This window comes from Zootoca vivipara, chromosome 7 (assembly GCF_965207765.1).
Source record: "Zootoca vivipara chromosome 7, rZooViv2.hap1.1, whole genome shotgun sequence".
In the NCBI taxonomy this organism is placed as follows: Eukaryota; Metazoa; Chordata; class Lepidosauria; order Squamata; family Lacertidae; genus Zootoca; species Zootoca vivipara.
In genome coordinates this window covers 12,993,329-13,017,221 of record NC_142590.1, presented here as the reverse complement: position 1 = coordinate 13,017,221, position 23,893 = coordinate 12,993,329, and the positions used below count along the sequence as shown (strand labels likewise).

The 23,893-nt window shown below is 43.9% G+C and overlaps 1 protein-coding gene across 1 annotated transcript; it reads right to left on the bottom strand.

The window, feature by feature from the left end:
- Positions 1–6,305: 6,305 nt before the first annotated feature.
- On the bottom strand, positions 6,306–15,560 carry RGS1 (regulator of G protein signaling 1). The gene is made up of 5 exons (XM_035123951.3): positions 15,391–15,560; positions 14,613–14,699; positions 10,831–10,892; positions 9,229–9,392; positions 6,306–7,610 (listed from the first exon to the last, which is right to left on the bottom strand). Exons 1-5 carry the CDS (start codon positions 15,492–15,494, stop codon positions 7,425–7,427), a joined length of 603 nt encoding a protein of 200 aa, XP_034979842.2. The 5' UTR covers positions 15,495–15,560; the 3' UTR covers positions 6,306–7,424.
- Between the last annotated feature and the right edge of the window lie 8,333 nt (positions 15,561–23,893).

Genomic DNA, 23,893 nt, shown 5'->3' with positions numbered 1-23,893 from the left:
GAAGATTCTCCAGCACCCGAGGTGGGGCGGGGCGTGCACCACTGTGCATGCACAGCAGCCTGTATGGATGCCGTGCGCACGCCCTCAGCCACTCTACAGCTGGTGGTGGTGGGAGACAGCAGGCCATCTTTTCACCCCCCCCAGGGTGGCCCCTGGGGCGCGACGCCCCCTGCCCCCCCCTTTGTACGCCCCTGTATTGACTACCCCTGACCATTAGGTCCAGTCGTGACCGACTCTGGGGTTGCGCGCTCATCTCGCATTATTGGCCGAGGGAGCCGGCGTACAGCTTCCAGGTCATGTGGCCAGCATGACAAAGCCGCTTCTGGCAAACCAGAGCAGCACGTGGAAACGCCATTTACCTTCCCGCTATAGCGGTTCCTATTTATCTACTTGCATTTTGACGTGCTTTCGAACTGCTAGGTTGGCAGGAGCTGGGACCGAGCAACGGGAGCTCACCCCGTCGCAGGGATTCGAACCGCCGACCTTGTGATCAGCAAGCCCTAGACTCTGTGGTTTAACCACAGCGCCACCTGGGTCCCTTGTATCGACTACAGTTGGCTGCAATTTAGGCACTGAACTAAAGTGCCTCCAAAACCACTCTGGAGTTGCTCCAGTGTGGTGGGTTTGTATCCAAACATATTGCTGAGTATCTTCAGCCCCTTGCAGAGAAAATCGCCGCGCTACTTCTGCTTTGGGCAGCTGGCTCAGAGCTTCTCCTTTCACTTGTGGCCCATGTTTTCCGTGCTGTCGGTTGATATATTTTTTTTGTTTAAGAGTATGAGGCCATGTCATGAGTGTCACACACCTCCCCACTACTGAGGAACAACTTTGGCCGCGTCTGTCTGGGTATGTGGGAGGCAGATTAGTAATACATCACAAGATGTCTTGAAACTTTTACTGAATAAACCAAGACTGCTTCCACTCTCCTTCTCTCTCCTCTACTCCCTCCCCCCCAAAAAAAGTCAGGTTATGCTTTCCATCACTGCATGTCATTAAATGTGTTTATGTGCATATAACTTGAAATAATGGTGTTTGTAGACTTTGTAGCTTTGTATAGGCTCGCTGTATATGGCTTGCCACAGATATAGGACCCTGACCTGTGACAGCCTGATGGAGAACGCTGTTAAGTTTTGCCTCCGCTGTTTATTTTTTAGCAGAAGCACAACAATGTTGCTAAGGAAGCTGGAATAGCTATGGAGTGAGCTGGGCTTTCAGGGACGACTCTTCCCCTGCCTTTGCTATCATTGTAAAACATCTCAATTAAAGGATGAAGGGATGTCTGTGACAAATAAATTTGGAGAAATTTTTGAACGCATTTTATTTCCACTTGCTATCAGTGCAGCCAATCCAATTAAGTCATTTTTGTATGTGTCTTACTTTGACACTATAGAAATCTTTTAATCTTCTTTTACAAACTCCCCAAACAGGAGCAGCATTTACAGCCATCCTTTTCATAATTGAGTTTGTAGTAGAGCCCTCGTGGCTTCTACATTTCCTTTTGCATTCTTTTGGTTGGGCATTTATTTCACACAGTTTTAGCAGCAATTATCCAATTGCTCCCCCCTCCCCCCACTCCATTAACATCAAAATCCTAGAGCAGTGGTTCCCAACCATTTTTTGGCCATGCCCCAACTAAGCATCTCTAATATCCTGATGCCCCCCCTCCCCGTGACATATAATTCTTATTATTCAAAAAGTGAACTCCCATCCACGTGGAGGAAGCCTAAAAGGTCATTCACTGTTAATGAAATTGCCCCCCCCCCGAAATCAAATTGACCCCCTGTGGGGTGTATGCCCTACATTGGGAACCACGGTCCTAGAATTTCTCTTCCCATTGCATGCTTAGCCCCCTTTCATCTCCCCAACATATTTTCAATGCTGTTTCTCCCTTCCAGGGCCGGCTCTAGGCCCGCCCCTGGTTGCGTGGGGTGCCACTGTTCAGTGCCTTCATGCCGCTCTCCGGAGGCGCGTGGGCCTGGGGCCGCCTCCGCAGCGCGCAGGGGCATCGCAACAGGGGACGGGCAGCGCCCCCTGACCCAGGGCCGGCCCTACAATAGGCTGCACTGCGCCACCCACCCGCCCGCCGCGCTGGGAAACGGGGAGGGGGGTGGGGCGCTGGAGGGATCTGTCGCACCACGGCGCCAGGGTGCTGAGCATGCTTAAGACGGCCCTGCTCCCTTCTGTGTTTCATTCCTGCTTTGCACCCCTCTTTTCACCTTCACCCCCATGCCGATCTGGAATATACTCGGAGTCGAGAGTGAATTTCATGCTCTTTATTCAGCTCATATTCATCAAGGAGAAGAAGAGAAGACGAATGGCTCTTTTCCCAAAACCATCTGCTTATATACATTATTTACACAATGGGCCTTGCGTGATTGGCTACTTCAGGGCTACACCTGTGGGCCAATTATATTGTGGATTGACTTCTGCCTGCAGCCTGATTGGCTGCTCCTACAGGCCAATCAGGTAGCAGATTCACTTCTGCCAGCCGCCTGATTGGCTGCTCCAGCAGGCCAATCAGGTTGCGGATTCACTTCCATCTGGAGTTGGATTGGGTAGCTCCCGCTGATTCTGAATCCTATTGTGCTAGGATTCAGCTCAGTACATAACACCGATCCTTCTGCCTCCCCCTTTTTGGGGGCAACCCCTCTTCCACAACCCTAGCAACCTCCAGCACCTTCTTCATCCCACACATTGCAGCTGCTCAGCTCTCTCAATTATGAAGCCACCCCTCCTATTATACAGCCCCTTTTGTACCCCCACTTTTGTCTTCACCAAATTTCCGTGCTTCCCCCCTCTTGTTCTGCATCTGTGCAGCTCTCTCACACATGTACAGCTATCACATTCCCTGTCTTTTTCCTACCCCCCTCTCCTTCCTTTTCTCAACTTCCTCTTGCACAGAGTCCCACACATTCATATAGAATCATAGAATCATAGAGTTGGAAGAGACCACAAGGGCCATCCAGTCCAACCCCCTGCCAAGCAGGAAACACCATCAAAGCATTCTTGACATATGGCTGTCAAGCCTCTGCTTAAAGACCTCCAAAGAAGGAGACTCCTCCTTCCTATTGTGCAGCCCCTTCTGCGCACATACACTACAATGCTACTGTATCTTTAAGATTACTGACCCTTAAGAGCAAGGCTGTCCATTAGCTTGTTCTGTTAGAGAAGGTTAAATTCACTTGATGGATTCTGTGCATAGATGAGCGTTTGCTTCATTAACTTTGTATTCTAAATTCTTACGTTAAATCTGGAGCTCTGTGTTGAAGGAAGCACATGGCACCAGGAGTTGTGTGAAGGTACTATGGACTATTTGAGGACTCCACATCCTTTATCTCTTTCATATGAGGCAGCTAAGGAATGGAAAACGGAGAGGTTCAGTGAGAAGGGAGCCCTGAGTAGGTCACCCTGAATAACCCCCCTCACCAGCTGTGTTCTGAACCTGGAAGAAAGCCCACTTGGGGCAGGGGCCAGACTGCTGGGTTGTGCATAGTGGTTGTGGGAAGATTTAAGCACACTTTCCACCTAACCTTTCTTGTTATCTTAGCTAAATATTTTTAGGGAACGCACATTAGCTAAGAACGCCAAGTTCCATTCGCAGCTCTAAAAGTAGATTGTGATCCATTTGTTTGCGTAGGTGTGTGTGTGTGTGTGTGTGTGTGTGTGTGTGTGTATGCAATTTTGTTGTTGTTGCTCCAAGTGAAAAAAATAACTTTGGTTTTCCCTGGCTCCAACTATGTCATGACTATCCATCACTTCGAGATTCGAGATATGCTAGCAGATATTCAGAAGCCAGTTACCCCAAGAAAGACAGACAAAATACGCAGAAAAGAGCAAGAGTGGGTTCAAGGGACAAGGAGGCAGTTTCTGCACATAGAGGGAAGTGAGAAGCAGCCTAGGAAGGTAGCCCATCTTGGAGAAGAAAAACTACTTTTTGGCTATACTCATTCACAAGAAAGGATTCAGGACTAAACCCTGAGGGAAAATTCATACCCTCTGCCTTGTAGCACATCTTTGAGAGAGAGAAATAACTATTCATCCTAATCTGTTTGCAGAGAGGCTAGATGACAGTTGCATCAAAGCATGGCCAGCTCACCTATTAGGCACCTATTCCACCTTAGGCAGTGGAAACCCCCAAAGTGGTGCCCCCATGGGTGCCCCACCCACTGTCCCTCCTCTACCCTCGGTGGAGAAGTCACTCTGATGCTGGCAGAGACAGGCAGCACAGTAGCAGTGTTGGCAGAGGTGGGTGGCATGGCAGCAATGTCTGCGGGTGGATGCAGCAGGGCACATGGTATGGCAGAGCAAGGCAGCACTTCCTGTTTTGCCTCAAGTAGCAAAACAGGACACAGTGCCCCCCAGTGGTTGCTCACCCACTTGCCACTGCATTCCCCCAGTCACTTTTTTTTTTAATCTCAAAAAATCCGATCTTCAAGGGAAGTGCGGGGCTGTTGTGCATTCAACTATAACTGTGCATCATGGAAATTGCCAGCATGTGGTTGAATCCCACCCCCAAATAGTGTCAGTTTGAAGACACTGCCTCCCCACCCCCGCGTTTTTGTGTGTGCAGTGCCTTTAAGATTTACACAAGAAATCAGATCCATGCATTAGAGCTTAAAATGGAACCTGGTGGCCATAAGCCAAAATGAGTCACATTTGGAAAATGGAAAAACTGAAATAACTCTGAGCTTAGAAGCGAAAAAGGCAGAGGGGGAAATCAAGCACCTTATCTGGGGCATGGCAAGATAACAATCGGCAACACTTGTCTTTGCTATTTTATGCCCATCATAAATTTCTACGCTTTAGAGTTACAGCTCTTAGAGAAATTGTTTTTCACAATTTCTTAGTGAGTGACTCTAAGCACATTTATGACTCTGGTTGTTGTTGTTTTTTGACACCAGCAGCCATTGAACTTGAAAAGGTTGAAAGCACACTCTAAACACCCTTTTTGTGCAAATGGGGCCATGGTATTTTAACAAGTCTGTGGGAAGCTGGCCTGCTGCTCAGCTTCACTAGTCACGGTTGCTTTTGATAAAGCCCTGCGTTGTGTCTAGAGTCCTTAACACGTCAACACCTTGAAATGTAGGGTTTCTTTTTTGGTGATGCTGTTTAGTCTTAACAACTTCAGTAACCTGTTTCAACACAAGCAGATGAGGCCCTTCATAACTTGGGATGCACTAAACTCAACAACCAACCAACCCCCTCCTCCCCACTTCAATGCACTGTTCTTTTCTGCCAGATACTCAAGTACATGGCCAAGCAGTGTTGTTGGTTTATTTTAAAATCAACCTTTGAGGCTTGTGCCATGTTAAAAAACCGGGAAGGCAATAAGAAATGTATTTTAGCATGTTTGTGCAAAAGTCCCACTCTTTTAAAGTGGGACTCTTGCGCATATGTGCACTAAAAATACATTTTAAATTGTTTTTCCGTTTCCCAGAGTAGATGTTGAAAATGTTGTGCAAACAGCCACAATACAGTATAAAAGACAGCAGAGCAGCTGCCAACTTCTGGCATTGCAATGCTAAATTAAAAAGCTCAGAATGTCTCTAACAGCTAATTATATTGATTTATTGATTTGCTACATTTAGTTCTCTCCTTTCCTCCAAAGAGTACACAAATAAACACAAAATAACCAAATAGTATTGATTTTCCACGTCTTCTCTCCCATGTTATCCTCACAACATCCCTGTGAGGTAGGCTTGTTATATAGTTTAAAATTAGTGGTCACTTGCCATTCATTTACAATAAATTAAATATGACTATCTTATGTTAGCAACTACTAAAATATAATTTATTCTCACTAGCTTATATCCACAGGAAATGGGATTCCAATCTATTGGGATTCAAGCAACAACATACAGTGCACTCAATGTCATAAAGCCACAAACATCTCAATGCACTATATATCTCTGATGGATTACATCTGGGGCAGTGAAGACATTTTTTTTTCATTTTTTTTTTTTTTGACATTTAATGTTTTGCAATTCCAAAACATTTTTGATAGGATTCACCAAAGGACATCTACCTGCATGGGCGTACCCAGCAAGGGGCAGGGGGGCAGCTGCCCCCCTAGAAGCAATTTTTTTTTACCGTATTTTACGGACCATAACCCACACTTTTCCCCTCCGAAAACTGAAGGGGAAAAGTCACTGCGGGTTATGGAAATTGGGCTGTTTCCGCCCCCACTGTGGCTGCAGCCAGTGACAGGAACGTGGGGAGGGCGTGAAGCAGCCTGAGCTGGGGAAGGGGGCGCGGTGGATGGGAGCTCCATCCTTCCTTCCTTCCATCCTTCCTTCCTTTCCCCCTCTTTCTTTCTTTCTTTCTTTCTTTCTTTCTTTCTTTCTTTCTTTCTTTCTTTCTTTCTTTCTTTCTTTCTTTCTTCCTCTCTCTCTCTCTCTCTCTCCCTTCCCTCCTCTCTCTCCCTCCTCTCTCTCTCTCTCTCTCTCTCTCTCTCTCTCTCTCACACACACACACCCCTTCCTTCCTTCCTTCCTTCCTTCCTTCCTTCCTTCCTTCCTTCCTTCCCTCCTTCCTTCCTTCTCTGTCTTCCATCCCTCCCTCCCTCCTTCCATCCCTCTCTCTTCCCCTCTCTTGCCCCCCCCCCCCAGTTTTGATCCTGGGTACACCCCTGTCTACCTGACCAGTGGAGCTTTTCCCTTTCTCCTCCTTTACCTCCCCCCAAAATGGCTCTGGGGGTGTCAGGGGAATCCCAAAACAGCACAGGGGAGGAGGAGGGGATATTGTTCAAAATCACAAACTGAAATGCTTGTGCAGATACACTACACAGGCTTGTTTTAGGCTGCTCTCAGATTCCTGTTTTCAGTGCAGATGGCCAGGATAGTACCCAATTCTGCCACATGAAGTCTATGCCTGGGGCTGTTGGCTCCTTTGGGTCTTGTGCACACACAAGAATAAATAATCAAAGAGTTATTTGCATGGGTGTGCATGGACTATGAAAGAGAAAGAGAGAAGCTTTTCCTATCAACTCACAATGCACTGGCAATGCCTTTCAAGGGAGTCAGTTCATACATCTAGCTGCAAGTGATCAATGTAGTAATGAGAATTGTGTGAGCTTGGCCTATTGATGTAAGAGCAGGAATGGAAACACTCATCCTTCCCTTATAATGACATCTGCACCAAGGCTCACTTGCAGCGCCATTCTCGAAGGAGAAAATTCTAACACAGAAAGTGGTCTTTAGTCCAGTGGTGCCAAGACATAATGGCTTCTCTTCTTTTCAACCACTTCATCTCAGAGAGAACCACCCAGGCACCTTCATCGCACATGCACACCAGTCTATGTTGGTGACAGTTCCAACATCCCTTTTGGTCCCCTGTTCCATCTTGTGCGCTGGCATCTGGCCACTCTTAAAACTGATGTCAACATCAGTCAAGATTCAGATTCTTGACTCTTGTCAGGCGGAGCCTCACTTGAGACTGTTGCAGTCAACCTTATCCAGCAGGTTGCGATAGAATGTGGACTTGAGGAATCGAGGGTAGGAGTCTCGCTCCATCAGTATGTACACATGCTTCTGGGCCTCATCGAAGCTTGAAGGCGTTGGATCTTGAGCCTTCTTGGCGATGTCTTTTCTTGTGTAAAAGTCAATGTTGACCTAAGGGACAGCAAAATTAGACTTCAGCAACATCTGAATGCAGGTTTCATAAATGAAGTACAAAACATGGTTTATAAATCTGGATAACAGCAACAACCGGGAAAAAGATAGACATAATATTTTACAAGGATCCAGGAAGAAACACCATGGACAGAATAATTGCCACACACAGGAAGCACAAGAAGATAGTTTGAGTGCCTCACTTGTAGCTTTATAAATCATTTAATGTGTCAACATGAATAGAAATTATTAATATTGCAGTTGTTGTATAAGGGATTATTATTATGACTGAAATGCAATTAAAATGAATCAGATTTTTGAATGCTGAAATAAAGAAAACAATCAAACCATCAATTCTAGCATGCCGGTGGGGGGGACACACCTTATCTAAATTATATAATTTGGTATTTGAACGATTGGTATTAGTAATTGCATTATGAATTGGTATTGTTATAATGAGGCTATTATCGGATTTTAATGGAAAACTAAGAAAAAATATTATCAGAAAAACGTGGTTTATGAATTTAAAACCACAACCCTTCCAGTTAATTACAAAACAAGTGTCTTCAGGTCGGCTTCCCACTTGGTGTTTTCCTTCTTATAAAAGTTCAGCGCCTTTTTCCACACTTCATACAGCAAGCACATGTGCCACATAGAAACAGTAAATGGGAACTTGGTACAGCCCAAGTTGGTTTCTTTCTTTCTGCCCTAGGAGGAGTTGAAGCATGTGGTAATATTAAAATATTCTCTCTTGTCTGAAGAAGGCGCCGCAGTTGGGAGAGTGTGGAGCAGACCGTTGACTGGGCAGGGAAGGCCCATGTGATTTACATCTCTCTCACACCCTGGGATTCAAAGAATATTCAGACAATATTCAGCCATGGGGGTCACCTCACTGAGAAGCAGCTCCCATCATTGTACAAAAAGGGACGAAATATCAAGTCCATATAGAGGACTTTTAAATCAATTCTCATGGGTTTGATAGATTTATGTTATTGTTTTGACATGAATTTAGCTTTGTCTTTTATTTTTGAAATCTGCAATGTTTTGTTATATTGAGTTTCATTTTGATATTTGGTGTTAGCAGTGGTTGCTTCTTGTTTTGCTGTTAGCTGCTTGGATTTTCCCTTGGGGAGGAGAAACAGGATATCAGCAGCCCCTGGAGTGAAAATGTTGCCACCTGCAGTACTGCCTGGTTCTGCATTGAACAGCACTGTACATTAAAAGATCAAGATTTTTCTTTTTTTTTTAAAAAAAAGGTTAGGAATTTAACAACCATGCTCCCTGGACATCTACCACAACATTTGGAGAAGTGTGAATTAGGAAGGATTTGGGTTTGCACATTGTTTTAGTGCAGAAGTAGTTTCCTGTTCACATTTTAATATGAGCTTTATTTCTTTCCCATCAGTACATGGGATAAATAGCAACCGAAATAAAACTTGTGGGCATTCGCACTGCATATGGGTCAGTCCAAAATGCATAGCCTCAAGCAGAGTTCCTACTACCTTAAGTTTCAAAGGGTTAGCCATGAAACTATGAAATAGTCTACATATAAAATGCACCAGGATGCTTTCAAATAAAACTGCCGTAAACATTTATTCATTTTTCCTTTCAAACTTACTTGCTTTGTAGCATCGTTCTGAACAAACTCCTTGTAAATCTTCTCTGCTTTGCCATGCAAACAATCAGCTTGGGTTTTCTTGTAGTCTTCACAAGCCAGCCAAAACTCAATGTTTTCATCGCTGAACTCAGATTTTAGAAATTCTCTAAAAGCATCTTGACCACCTTCAGTGAACAGAAACACAGACGTGGCTTTAGTCATAATTTTAACACAAGGGGGAGGCAAAATAACCAAGAAACTATGCCTTTTAGTAGGTTGATTAACCTTCTAGCCAGGCTGTGGTGGTGGTGAAACTGTTTCTGTTAGGGCATAACTTTAAATCATGTAGTTACAAAGAAGCCAGGAGCAACAAGTATTTCTTTCCCCATCACCTTTGGGCCTGAAGCTTGTATCTCCATTGACACTTGGGCTCATTCTGCTTTATATCCACTCATGCGGGAGCTTAACGTGAAAGGCAAAGAAGGGGGGGGAATTGAATGGAGGGGAAATGGAATCCTTAGCTCTGAATTATAATACAGTATAGTCTTGTGCTCTGCTGTTCCTTTGTTCTCATATAGGATATGCCGATCTCCCAAGGAGGGCTAAGAAGATTGTTTTCATTTGCAGCAGTGGAGGTGAGGTATATGAATTCCTGGAAAAAGTGATATAAGGGCGATCTCTTTGTAAAGAGTAAAGGTGACGAAGGGCTTGCATCTTGAGGCAAGGGAAGGCTGTTAAAAGGTGTGTGTGTGTGTGGGGGGGGTATCTTTCAAAACATGATGTGCAGATGCTGTTTGGTTTCCTATCCTAAGATGATGGAACAGGTCTGAATGAACGTTGAACAAACTCTAACTGTAATGCTACAGCAACCAAAATGGTTCAAACATGTTTAAGCATGAAATTATATTCGGGTAGCCACTTACTCCTATTATTAACACAGGCTTGGGATACCCCATATGCATGGGGTCACATGTGCCCCCCCCCGCAGGGATCAGATTGTTCTTACACATTGTATACTGGGTGTTAGTGGAATAATTTAATTTTATGTAGCCTTAGACTCAGTTAAACAGCCCTTTGCAAGCAATCAGCTCAGATCAGCAGCCCATTGGGCAGGAAGGAAAAAGTAGAGAAGGGGAGGAGGGAGGGGGAGGAGGAAATGGCAGGGGGGGGGAAGAGAGAATTTTCACAGTGAGCAACCCAATGCCAATGGCAAACCACGTGTCCTCCCCAAATCTGATCTTCTGGAACAGTATGGAAGGTGGCTTTTTTAAAAGGTCAGAATAGATCATCAACTCCAGTAGATTGGAGTATATTTCCAGAGTATGTACACACATTAAATATGGACGGGATGGATGGGTTTGAAAAACTAGGGACATAGGTGAAGTCTGGATCTGCAGATCTTATAGAACAGGATGGAACATATGGAAGAAAGCGCTTTTTGCTACCTGTGGGGTCCAGGGCATGTAAGGACTTTAAAGTCCTGAATAACAGCACATGGCCACCCCAGAGGATATTACATAACTGAGTCATATTTTCTGAAAGTGGCAATTCTGCTTTGCTCATCTTCCTTTCAACATTATATACTCACAACACATAAAACTGCTATAATGATAAAATGCTTACACTGGGTTGCCAGAAGCTTTTCTAGGGACTCTGACCACTTTGTAACCTCTTCTGCAGGAAGCCTGAAAGAAAAAGCAGACATGGTTTTAAGTGCAAGAAACCACATACTTGACGGAGATCTTGAGCTAGCACAGTGTTGTTTGTTGTTGGAGACTTTTGTGTGTTGTACCTTTCAGCTTGGAGGGCATTTTATACCAAGGAAATGGGAGGGAGGATTAAGCATCCCCTCCCAGTACTGCAGTTCCAATGCTTTTCACCCCATGTCTGTTTTTTAAAAAAATAAATGTAAAAAGATGGGAGAACTGATCACAATTCTCCAATGTCTTGCCTAGTTTAACCCCAAGTTTCCCTGAAGATTATAGATCTGCCAGCTGTATGGGGTCCTGGTTCATTTGCGCCCTCCATAAAATATTTTGGGGAGCCACCTCCCTCCCCCTTTCCTGCAAGTTGGCACCTCCCTCCCTTGGGCACCCCAGCCAGGTGCCACCCTCTTTCCCCTGCTTTTGGTGCCATTTCTGAGTGCATCTGAGCCAGGGCAGTTGAGGAGAGGCAGGCAGGCTAGCAGGCAGGCGAGGTGAGCAGCTGGCAAGTGTGGGCAGGCAAGAGGGCAGAAACTTCTTTCTCATGGGTGGGGGCTGAAAGGCGAGTGGGCGGCTGAACTCCACAGATGTGTCGGGAGGGGGGAGAAGTGTGTGCAGGGGCGGGTGGGTGGAGGTGATGGGCCCCCTCAATATTTTGTTCAAGTTGCCACCTATTCTTGAAATTAAGCCTCTGATCCATAGCTGCCAAGTTATCCCTTTTTTAAGGGAAATTCCCTTATGCTGAATAGGCTTCCTCATGAGAAAAGGGAAAACTTGGCAGCTATGCTCTGATCTGAGACATAGATTTACTAAGGGCCAAGTCTCTTCAATGTGTGCTTGTGAAATTAAAACATCTGAATCTCTACATCATGTTATGTTTATCTGCCCTATGTACAGTTCGGCTCGTGCTAGTATACTAAACTCCATAATCCAGCCTATGGCTGACAAACCAGTTGACCTACAGCTTGCCTGGGTTCTTCAAGATGTGGATCCTTATATTACTCTACAGGTTGCTAAATTCCTAACAGCCGTCCTCTCGTACAAGAGACAGAATGGAATGTTAGCTGATTATTTATAGTAATAAGAATTTTCTATAATGACATCAGATATTGATTTTAGCGTAGTGTCTAAATTTTTAATCATAATCTTAAACTTTTCTTTTTGAATTGTTAATATTTGTCCTTGTGAGCTGTGAATTGTGTTATATTATTTGTGGCTTGTACGAGTCCGCTGTTTTATTTGATTTATTTTGTTGTGTTGTTTTTTATGATGGGCGTAAAGCCGAATAAACATCTTTTGGAGTAAGCCTCTGATCTGTGCTTTACCACCTGAGCTATGCTTCTTACCTTATTTACCTAATTCTTTGAGTTTCATAATTGAGTTGGGACCAACACTTCAGACTTTATTTGTTCCAGACCTTCACTGTATATCAGCGTTTCTCAACCGCTGTTCCGCGGCACACTAGTGTGCCGCGAGACGCTGGCTGGTGTGCCGCGACGTGCGGTGACGAGAAGGGCGATTGTCGCCCGCAATTCACCAGGGTGCCAGGCTGCCAGGGGCGCCGAGCCGCTGCGCCCACGGCAGTCGTCCGGCGCCCGCGGCAGTTGCGCCCGACTCCCAAGCCGTGCCGCGCCTGAGGCGCCCGTCATCACAGCCGCGCTGTGTGGGAGGGGGCAGGGGCTGACGCTGATGCTCCCGACATTCGGGAGTCCTTTGCGCATGCGCAAAGCGCAGCTGTGGACTCCGGCGGTTTCTCCCGAATGTCGGGAGTCGTCCGGCGCCCGCCAGAGTCTGCGCTGTGTGGGAGGGGGCAGGGCTGACGCTCTCATGGTCTCCCGACTCTGCCAGCCAGGTCTCCTTCTCCCGACGTTGGCAGCCCGGCGCAGCTCACGGGGCACCCAGGGGCTGTCAAGGCAGGTGCTCGGCTCCCGCCGGCGGCCCTTCTTCCGCCATGGCTGCCGCCGCGCACCCGGCTAGGCTCTAAGCAGGCGGCCGCGGGGTGGGTGTGTCGCTGGGTCCACTCCTCCTCCTCCTCCCTCGGCGGGGCTATGAACTCCGTGTAGGTGTGTTTAAACTTTTATTGATGAAAAGTAAACTCTTCAGCATAAGTCTGTCATGATATTAACACGTATTTTCATTTTAGGCAGGCTAAATCATTTCGATTAATGACACAGCACTTCCTGTCGAGAATCCCAGCAAAACAATTTTGCATAGGTGTACGCCACACATTTCATTTAAGTGCGCATCCAGGGAATTCCCCCCCCCAAAAAAACCCCATTTATTGAGTACATAATCATAAAAGGACATCATTTTTATTCATCAAACTAATGAAACAAAAGCTTCACTATTTCTTTTAAATTAACAACCAAACTTTAAAAATACAATCTTAAGTGAGACACAAATTACTATCTTTTTGGCAAGTATTTCTTACAGTCATAATTATATAGTCAATATAGGGCGGCACAGAGTTAAATTTTTTAACTTTTTTTAATGGTGGTGTGCCTCGAGATTTTTTTCATGGAACAAGTGTGCCTTGGCCCAAAAAAGGTTGAGAAACACTGCTGTATATCATTCTAGTCCCATATCCATTACTACATCACCCTGATGGCTCAATGAGATCCTGAATCGGGCTACATAATAATGAGTTTGGAAGTTCATAATGCTAAAAAGCCGATAAGAGAAACCTTTGATTCATTGACAGGATATTGAGTCAATCTATGATAATTCTGTTGGCTATCTTGTCTGGTTTCCTTTAAGTCTGGGCTCTGAAACGCTCTGCAGAGGTGGATTTCCGCTTCCTGTCTTGTCTAAGGTATGAGCCTTAGATGAATGGATAACCCTCAACTGCTAAGTAGCACATTTAGAGATTTCATACTGTAGGAAAGAACCCACTGCGAAACTGAAATTGGAAGAAGATTCAGAATGAATATGTTTTGAACCATGTGATACTCTCAGGATTTCTCCTGGGCCACTGGTTGCTCTGCTGGGATTTTAGGTAGTGAAAGAAGATCTCCTGCTCTCACTGGCCACAGCCTCCCTATGGGTCCAGGTTAAATAAGTTAGAAGGGGTGTGGGATGAGGTTCCTGTGCTTCTAATAGCTGCATGATGGGCTCTGAAGCAGAGACACAAGTGCTTCCCTGGCAGAGAGGAATAAGTGATGGCACTAACTGGAAAATTTGTCCATGGAGTATCTGACTCATTATGGGGGCAGCTTTCTGGGGATGCTGAGATGAGATCTGTGCTCAGCAAAAGGAGCTGGAGGGCACCCGACACAGAACAGGGCTTCTGTACCACATTTCAAAATAGATGCACATTACAGTTAAAGAGCTGCTGCTACATTAGAAATAATAATAATAATAATAATAATAATAATAATAATAATAATAATTGTACCCCAGCCACTCTGAGTGCAGTCTAATTTTTTCTAACTGCCCCACTGCCTAGTTGTGTGTTGCAATATTTCTGTGAGTGCAAGCTGGTTTAAACTGTTTGTAATATTGTGTTTTGACAATGCATTTTTGTCTGTTATTTTCGCCTTAGGGTGAAGGGTGGGTTAATAAGAAGAAGAACAGCCAAAGCACATGTGCATTTGAATTCAGATGCATGTGCTCTGCAGGCAGACCTGGATCAAGGTGAGAAGCAATAATCTGTGAAAAAGAGCTACAATAGTGACTGCATAGCAAATATTACTTAATACTTACATCGCATCTTTGGAGGTGGAATATTTGATGTCAGGTGATTCTATGTGTGGCACAATAGACAAAAAGTAGTTCTTCAGTTCTACACCCCTGAAAGTGATGATAAAAATATCCGGTAATTTATTGTGCATAGGAAGAAAAAAACCATGATGCATATCAATTGCAAGAGGTAGTAGATTGAAATGTGTGTTCTCTGTCTCTCTTGGATTATTTCTTGAGCAATCATGCCTCTCAGTATGATGAGATGTTGAGAGAGAGTGCTCCATTTACATGCATCCATGCTCATAAACAGCTGCACATGAAAGCCTACTAAAATTCTCACATATCAATTTGCCTGAATTTAGGCACGATTCCAAGTGGTTCCCTTGATTTCAGCACAATGGGCTTAAAATAAGCACGTGCTGAAGCTTTCCACTGAATTTGCAACCTAACCCCATGCATGTTCATGCCTCCTGACAGGTGCTGAATATTGTAAATGGGATGCTAAGATGTTGCAAACCAGTAATTGGCAGCAGGTTTTTCAGTTCATCAGATTTCCCCCCAAAAGGATAAAATCTATATTAAATTGGGGGGGGGGATATAGACTGGTTTTGGGGTGACAATTATATCATGTGGATGCTGTAAAAAACCCCACAACTTGGATGCACAAGGAGCATTAGATCCCTCAATAAACATCTGAATGGAAGTACTTTTAAGTAACTAATGCTAATTCCAATTGAACCTTCTCCATAGTTAAATGTTCAGTCTTAAAAAAGCATTTCAGAAGTGCGGTTGTACTTACAAAGCCTTGCTCTTTTTTTTGTGATCCTTGCCGCCTTCTCCAACCCCCTGGCTTTTTTCTTTCATTTCGCTTGAACTGGTTTGCCACAGGAACACCCAAGGCATCTTTCTTGCCTTCTGTCTACTGTTGTAGTCCTTAGGAGATTTGAACTCACCAACTGCAGACAGACTTATATATTGACACATAAGCCGCGTTGAGAGAGAGAGAGAGAGAGAGAGAGAGAAATCTGTATGTCATACGCTGTTACCACAAGCTGAGGAACTTCCTTTTTTCACTCTGAAATGACGTGCACAGATATTTGTCTGGTTTTGTTTAAACACATAAAAACAAATATGATTGTGGTTAAACTGGATGGTAGCAGGTCTCTTTAAGCTGAATGGAGCAGGTGGCAAAAACATATCACAATACAGTGGTACCTCGGGTTACGGTAAGAACTTAATTCATTCCAGAGGTCCATTCTTAACCTGAAACAGTTCTTAACCTGAGGTATCGCTTTAGCTAATGGGGCCTCACGCTGCCACCACGCTGCCACCACACGATTTCTGTTCTCATCCTGAAGCAAAGTTCTTAACCTGAGGTACTATTTCTGGGTTAGCGGAGTCTGTAACCTGAAGCGTCTGTAACCTGAAGTGTCTGTAACCTGAGGTAGCACTCTATAAGCACTTTTGTAAAAAAGATAAAAGAAAGAGATTATTTAAGATGAGTTGTTGTATGCAGTGTTGTTGTGTTGGAGCAAAGTGAAATTCATTGATTCAAATGCCAGAGAACTAAACATGTAGCTAAACATATGTTTTCCTCTCTCCCAGTGATATAGATCAGATTTAAATGTACTGTACTTGACTTTGGCTGAATTATGAGCATGCAGAGCAGAAAACCTAGATACGACCCCAAAGAACTTATTCTCAGTTACACAGCTTTCATTTATATCAGATCTGCATTTTGGGGTGGGGGTAGGGGCGGAGGAAGGTCTTACTTAAAAAAATTGATCATTTGTAATTACCAGTAGGAATTTCAGAGAATTCTGTTGGAATTGGAAATGGGTGCAGAAATTGCTGCAATTCACATGTTCTTCCGAAGTCAGGAATGGAAACCACACTATTGAATATAAGCAACGTTCACTATTGTTGGGGTTTTTTTTAGTCTGCAAATGTTATGTAAATAATTACCATATTTTCTACATTGTTTTTGACCTTTCCCTTCCACTAAAATGCATTGAGATTAATTATATTAGTCTCACCTATAGCAGATAAGCGAGGTGAGGTTTTAGCAGAATCCAAACAGTAGTGGAACGGAAATAGAGGTTATTGCGATGAATAGAGGATGGGATGGGTATCGCTGTCTCCTAACATCTCGTAACTCTACTTCCTCCCTTCTAGCCAGTGCCACAACAGCATCTCTGGAAGAAGTTGAGGACCAACCAATTCTCCATCTATATTAATTGATAAATTGGCTTTATCAATTAATATAAAGAAGTGTGGGACCATCAAATTTTAAATCAATGACAGGTTAATTCCTTGGTTTATGTGCTTTTTCATCAAACATAGACATAGCAAGCTAAATGTTGTCCAATCATAAAAAATTGCAGATTTGAATTCCTCACACTCAAAAACATATTTTTTTAAGACTCCTCACTGAAGAGATTTGCAAAATCAAGTTTTACCAGCTAAAAGGACATGACCTAATGACAAAGCCTAAAATTAGAATATAGTTATGGGGAGGAAACCCTGTCTTATTTTCAGTAGCCAAGTTGTTCCTAGGAAAGTGCAGTTTTCAGTGGAATGATGTGGCAATAATTTCCAAGTCACTTTTTTGGACAATGTCTGCAGAAGGCTGCACAATTCAAAGATTACTACATGTGGGTCAGCGGAGAATAATTTTGGCAAGAAAGTGAGGTCTCAGGTGGGCTGTCCAGTTGGTGATTCACTGCAAAGAGAAGCCCACATCTTAAGGGCTTACAAAGGCCACTAGTTTTTGTGACAGTTTCTAGTTCCTGTCTGCCAGGATTCTCCAACACTTTCTCCTGAAAGACAACAGGATTTTTATTTTATTTTATTTCCTCGCTGATGTGTTCTGTTACATTCCCCTTCCAGCCTCTGTAAATAATGGCTGGAATTGAAAATACTCACAATTCTCCCCCAAGTTTACTCCCTTACTTCAACAGAAAAAGTATTGGAACAGCAGGGAACAGATGTTGCCCACAGAATCAGGCCTTCACATACTAAATGTGATTTGCTCCCCGGCGGCCTCTCCCTTCTGGTTAGGCAAACCAGCAAAGAGTTGTATCTGCCAATGGATATGAGAATGTCAAGGCATTTACAATGGGAGACTTGACTGATGTATCATTTGATTGAAATCATATAACAGAACAAACTGAAATTTAATTATGTAAATATTTCTTTTGCTTAACGTAACACAAGAAAAACAGTTGAGGTAGGTTCGAAGATAACAACCACTATGTTGTCTGAGGTCACTTGCTAAAATAGCCAGGTAGTTTGCCCAGAATGAAATGGAAAAACTTCACCTCGAATGGAAAGGAATACGTAACTTAGCAATGCAGGGATATGCTAATCACTTACTTAACCATGTTGGGTTCACTCACTTATTTACTTTGGGGATTAAGGGAGAGCAACAGGATATTAGGGCAGTGTAAAGAAAACCTTAGCTAAGAAGACTTGGATAATATCTACAGATGCAATTCTGTTTGTGGCGCTAAATTTATGCAATAAGAATCAGTGAGCTCCCCGCCCTCCCCCCCATGTCTTGCTCTCTGGCATTTAAACCAAGTGATTTAACTTTGCTGCAACACAATAGCAATTCAGGTAAAAACTGGTCTTAAATAACCCTGATTTTGTGCTACTGAAACTTTCAGGCCCAGCCTCACCCACCTCCCCAATCTCTCTTTGAGGAAATATCCAAGCCTATGACGTCTCACTTCTTTCATCATAGAGCAAATTAATTGCACATTCCAAATTAAAGTGGAGCTTCCGTTCACAGCAAAAGGCAAGAATCCAATGTGGGTTCTTGTGAATTCTCTGAAATGTGGTCTGGAGGGATCCAGGAAAGCAGGATATGATGAAGTGTCAACAGATCACATACCTTCCAACATTTCTCTGATGAAAATAGGGATGTTCTGTGGAGAAGCAGAACATTCCAGGATCAAATCAGAAACTGGAACAGCTTCTGTAAATCTGGGACTGTCCCTGAAAAATAGGGATGCTTTGAGAGTCTGAGATCATGTGGTGGTGTATTCACAGCACCAGTTGCATGTGCCCAATTCTAATTTCACTGGATTAGGAGGGGAAATGACATCATAGTCTAAAATGCAACATGAATCTCACATTTGTGTCATAGACCCTGTAAGAAATGGTGCTGGACTGCAGGGATCATGGTCTGATGCAACAGAGCAATTCCAATGTTTGTATGTATGGAGGAGAAAGAATTATATATGCTTATCGATGGAAGACGATGTATCCCCATTCTTGGACTGTTTTGTTAATGAAAATGTGTTACCAGAACCAGACACTGAAATGCCTTACCCAATGAACAGAATGAAAGAGCATAGTATTTGGTAATTTGTACCTAGGACTTTTCTTCTAGAAAAATTGTGCAGTTGTTACAATAAGTGCCACACTTTTAACCAGTGCTTTTCTTGTAGACAAAAAAAAACACACAAAAACATGCTGGTACTGTGTATCCTTGAGTACCTCCTGAAAAAAGCAATGTTTGTAGCCAGACAACGGAAGGAATTTGGCCTGACCACTAAAACCAACCTATAGAAGGTGTTACAGGCGGAGGTTGTACCTTATGAAAGAAAATGGCAGCTGCAGCCACAAGTCTGTGTAGATAAAAAGCATCCTGCGTTCATCTGCGTTGAGATGAGCTCAACCACAGGAACACGACATCCCTCAGAGAAGTAGCAATGACATGCATGAATCTGTCTGGTGCTTTTCCTGTGCTGTAGTTGATGTTCATATCAGGTAAACAAATGAACCGCACCGAGGAAGGCTTAGTTACCAAATGTTCTCAAAACTCCTGTTCTCAAACTCTCTCATAGGGAACTGAAAGTCACTTGTACAGTCTGAGATTAAACCATTTGGTTCTGCTCTGAGACCAGGCTTACTTGGCTTTGTTTTCTTCTGCTCCATCAGCTGTTATTGCTGCAGGAAGAGGAAATGGGAAAAGATCGGGGGCAGACGTTGGTCTTTCAAATTTCTGTGGCGCTCTGTGCAAGGCCAAAATTTGTCATTGTCCCTGCTTCTCACATTCTGCTTCTGCTCAATTCACTACATCATACATTCATACCTCGGTTTAAGTACGCCTCGGTTTGAGTATTTTCAGTTTAAGTACTCCGCGGACCCGTCTGGAACGGATTCATCCACTTTCCATTACTTTCAATGGGAAAGTTCGCTTCAGGTTAAGTACGCTTCAGGTTAAGTACAGACTTCCGGAACCAATTGTGTTTGTAAACCGAGGTACCACTGTAGTTGCAACACTCTGCAGCGCCCCCTATGCTCAGCTTCCAGTGTGGCAAAACTGGCCGCACTACTCTAAATCTGCCCGACAAAATTAGATGCTACAGGGGAAGGTTCAACAACTGAAATCTAGCCCCCAAAGCTTCCCACTTGATGCCTGCTAGCCCTTTTCCTGGGATCTCCACCACCCAATCCCCAGGGACCCTCTCCTGGTTCTGACTCCTCCTGGGGGTCCCATAATTTTCATCCCTCAATCTGCTAGGTCCATCCTCCTGGGTCACTGTCTTCCAGCTCTCCAATCTCCCAATCCTCCACATCATTCAATCACGCTGTCACGGGCCCATTAGACCAGGGGTCATCAACCTTTTTGGAGGTCTGGACAAATTTGGAACCAGGAGCACTGGTACAAAATGGCTCCCATGGGATGGGGTGGCATAATACAAAATGGTGCAGGAAAAGAAAGAGTAGGAAAAGAGGCAGGACTGCAAAATGGTGCGGACATGCCCTCCTCAATAGAGAAAAAGAATCTATTTGAGCCGCTGCCGCACTCTCTCACAGGGAGAAGCTCTTTGCCACTCTCTTGTGTTCAGAACAGACAATCCGGACATATAATAAAATACGGGCATGTTCAAGAGGGCATATTGAGCCGGAACAAGCAGGAATCAAGGAAATTGTCTTCTGCATATTGTGAATTTCTTAGGGGGTGTATACTGGGACCTTTTGTGGGCAACAGATGGGACTGGGGTGCTATGTCAGAGGCCACAACTTTTTTCTTCTTTGGTGATCACTCGTAGCCGAGTAAGATTGTCTTCCATTAACACAGTTTTAACAGTCAGTCCGTAGGTGACTGTGGAGGCCAATTCTGGATCTGCATGTCCTTCCACAGTGGGGACATAGGTTTCCGGGTGAGAGTTGATCACAGTGAGGGTTGGCCAAGCGTGCCTTCTTCTTAGCAAGTTTCTCCCTTTCGTCCTGAGCCCAAGCATCTTCGAAGCCCATGACACCTTTGGTAAAGGCTGTTCTCCAATTGGAGCGCTCGCAGGCCAGTGTTTCCCAGTTGTTGGTGTTTATACTACATTTTTAAAGATTTGTCTTGAGAGTCTTTAAACCACTTTTGTTGACCACCAGCATCACGCTTTCCATTTTTAAGTTTGGAATAGAGTAGTTGCTTTGGAAGGTGATAATCAGGCATCCGTACAACATGACCAGTCCAACGAAGTTGAGGAATCATTACTTTGACACTGGTGATCTTTGCTTCTTCCAGTACACTAGCATTAGTTCACCTGTCTTACCAAGTGCCATGTTGGAGGCCACAGCATTAGAAAGGTGGATTAACATAAAGGGAGCAAGAACACACACACACACACACACACACACACACACACACACACACACACCAATGTTTATGTATAATTCAAATGTAAAGACTCACAATAAATACTCCACTTGCTTAAGGGAAAAAATAGACATAGTGTTGTTAAAGGGACCTAGAATTGTGCTGTGCATTTACAATTTTATTTGGTAGGAGCTGAATTATGGTTTGGATTTTATTGAATTTGGTTGTTTTAATTGAATTAATCTTAATTTTAATTTTAATTAATTTGTTTGCTCCTTTAAATTCATCAAATTGTTCTGTTAGTTGTATGATGAATGCTGTATTGTTACGTAGATATGGGCGTATGGCTGTAATAAACTTGAACTTGAACATAGTGTTGAGAAGGGAGGAGCTGTCGTAGTTTGCTCTGGCATTTATTTCTGTTGTAAAGTATCGGCCTTCCACTGATTCACATTCATCTTTCATCACTTTCTCTCCCAGCTTCTTGCATTTTGAGAGTGAAGGCATCCAGAAAGCTGAGTCATTTGGGGGCACATACAATATGCAGACAGGGCCGGGAATTAATGGATCTTGCACGGGTGCTCTCATTCCACAGCTAGTGAGTAAGACTGTGTGGAAACCTGATCACAAGTGAATCTCTGGGAAAGGAATCTGGCAAGGTGTCTGGAGTGTGTGGCATAACGCAACAGGAAGAAGCAGGGATGAAGATGGCTAATAACCATGTATAGTTAGAGGAAAAGTGGAATGGAGCCTGCTCTGCCCCCGATTTCCCTGTAAGTTAGTTCTGTTAAGTTTATTTGGTCTAATACAGGGGTCAGCAACCTTTTTCAGCCGTGGGCCGGTCCACCGTCCCTCAGACCATGTGGTGGCCCGGACTATATTTTGAAGGGAAAAAAAATGAACAAATTCCTATGCCCCACAAATAATCCAGAGTTGCATTTTAAATAAAAGCATGCATTCTACTCATGCAAAAACACGTTGATTCCCAGACCGTCTGTGGGCCAGATTGAGAAGGCTATTGGGCCGCATCCGGCCCACAGGCATAAGGTTGCCTACCCCTGGTCTAATACTACAGGCCATTTTGGATATTAATGGCACTTCACAGTGTTTCTAAACCATCCCCCCTAAATTCAGCTTCTGGTTTGAATCCTTATTAGGTGACCACAAGCAAGCCACATTTTATTTTATTTCATTTTTCTTTGTATGTTGCTTGTTCTGGAACTCCATTAACCTTGCTTCTTCAAAAAATTCCTCCTAGTTGCTACTGCTGCTGCTATTATACCTATTATCAGTTTATTTATTACTTGCTGTTCACCTTAAGGTCCTAGAGTGTGTTACAATAATAATAAGTTGTTGTTGTTGTTGTTGTTGTTGTTGTTTTAAGTGAGGAGGGTGGAAGAAGACAAACGTGCCTTTGACAGAGAGGACATGATCTTCATCCAGTCAAAATGTTGTCATAAGTTCAGGAGTTAATACCATAGAGTAAGCAGTCCTTCTAGGCTTAGCTATGTCCACTTCCCCTCATCTTGGGAGGAACTTTGTTCTCCCCCAGTCCATCTAAGAAGTTCAACTCATGAAAACATGGCTCTCATCAGCCATCATTAAGTTCCTTTACCCAACAATCTAGGAACTTTCATCACTTTGTAACTGAGCTAAGTTTTACTGCTTGTGGAACTATTCTGAAGCATATGAATCTGACCTTAGGAAACTTTGTAATTAAACAATTTTTTAAACTTACCAAACATTTACCTATGCTGCAGGAAGAGGAAAACTTCGGAAACAAACTTTTTAAATGGATATTTTGGACCTTTCTTGTGAAAAGCAAAATGTAGGTTTTACAGCCTACATTTCTATGCTTTACTTTGCTGCATATTTTGTGGTGACAGCACGAAGTTCAGGAGTTTGGATGGGGTACCCATGATGCAATGGTATTTGGCATGTGAGATGTTTCACCATATCGGTTCTCTCCTCCTCTGCCTCAGGGAATTTTCTGCAATCTGTTTCACCCTTTGGCCTGCCTATCCCATTCTCAAACTTGATTTTCACATGCAGCAAAATGAGAGTAGGGATTAAGGGGAAGGATCCTGAAGCGATCAAAGGAAATGCGTCACTTCAGAATGTAGATCAGGGATGTCATTTTTTAATGCCTTGCTATGTAAATATATTCATTGCCATGGAGGATACTATTTGTTAGGGACGTGGGTGGCACTGTTGTTTAAACCACTGAGCCTCTTGGCTGATCAGAAGGTCAGCGGTTCGAACTCCTGCAATGGGGTGAGCTCCGCTTGCTCTGAATCTCCGCGACAGGGTGAGCTCCCCTTGCTCTGCCCCAGCTCCTGCCAACCTTGCAGTTCGAAAGCATGCCAGTGCAAGTAGATAAATAGGTAAGGTAAACAGCGGGAAGGTAAACAGTGTTTCTGTGCACTCTGGTTTCCATCACGGTGTTCTGTTGCACCAGAAGCAGTTTAGTAATGCTGGCCACATGACCCAGAAAGCTGTCTGTTGACAAACGCTGACTCCCTCGGCCTGAAAGTGAGACGAACACCACAACCCCATAGTTGCCTTTGACTGGACTTAACCGGCCAGGCGTCCTTTACCTTTACTTATTACAGTGGTACCTCGAGTTACAAATGCTTCAGGTTACAAACTCTGCTAACCTGGAAGAGTTACCTTGAGTTGAGAACTTTGCTCCAGG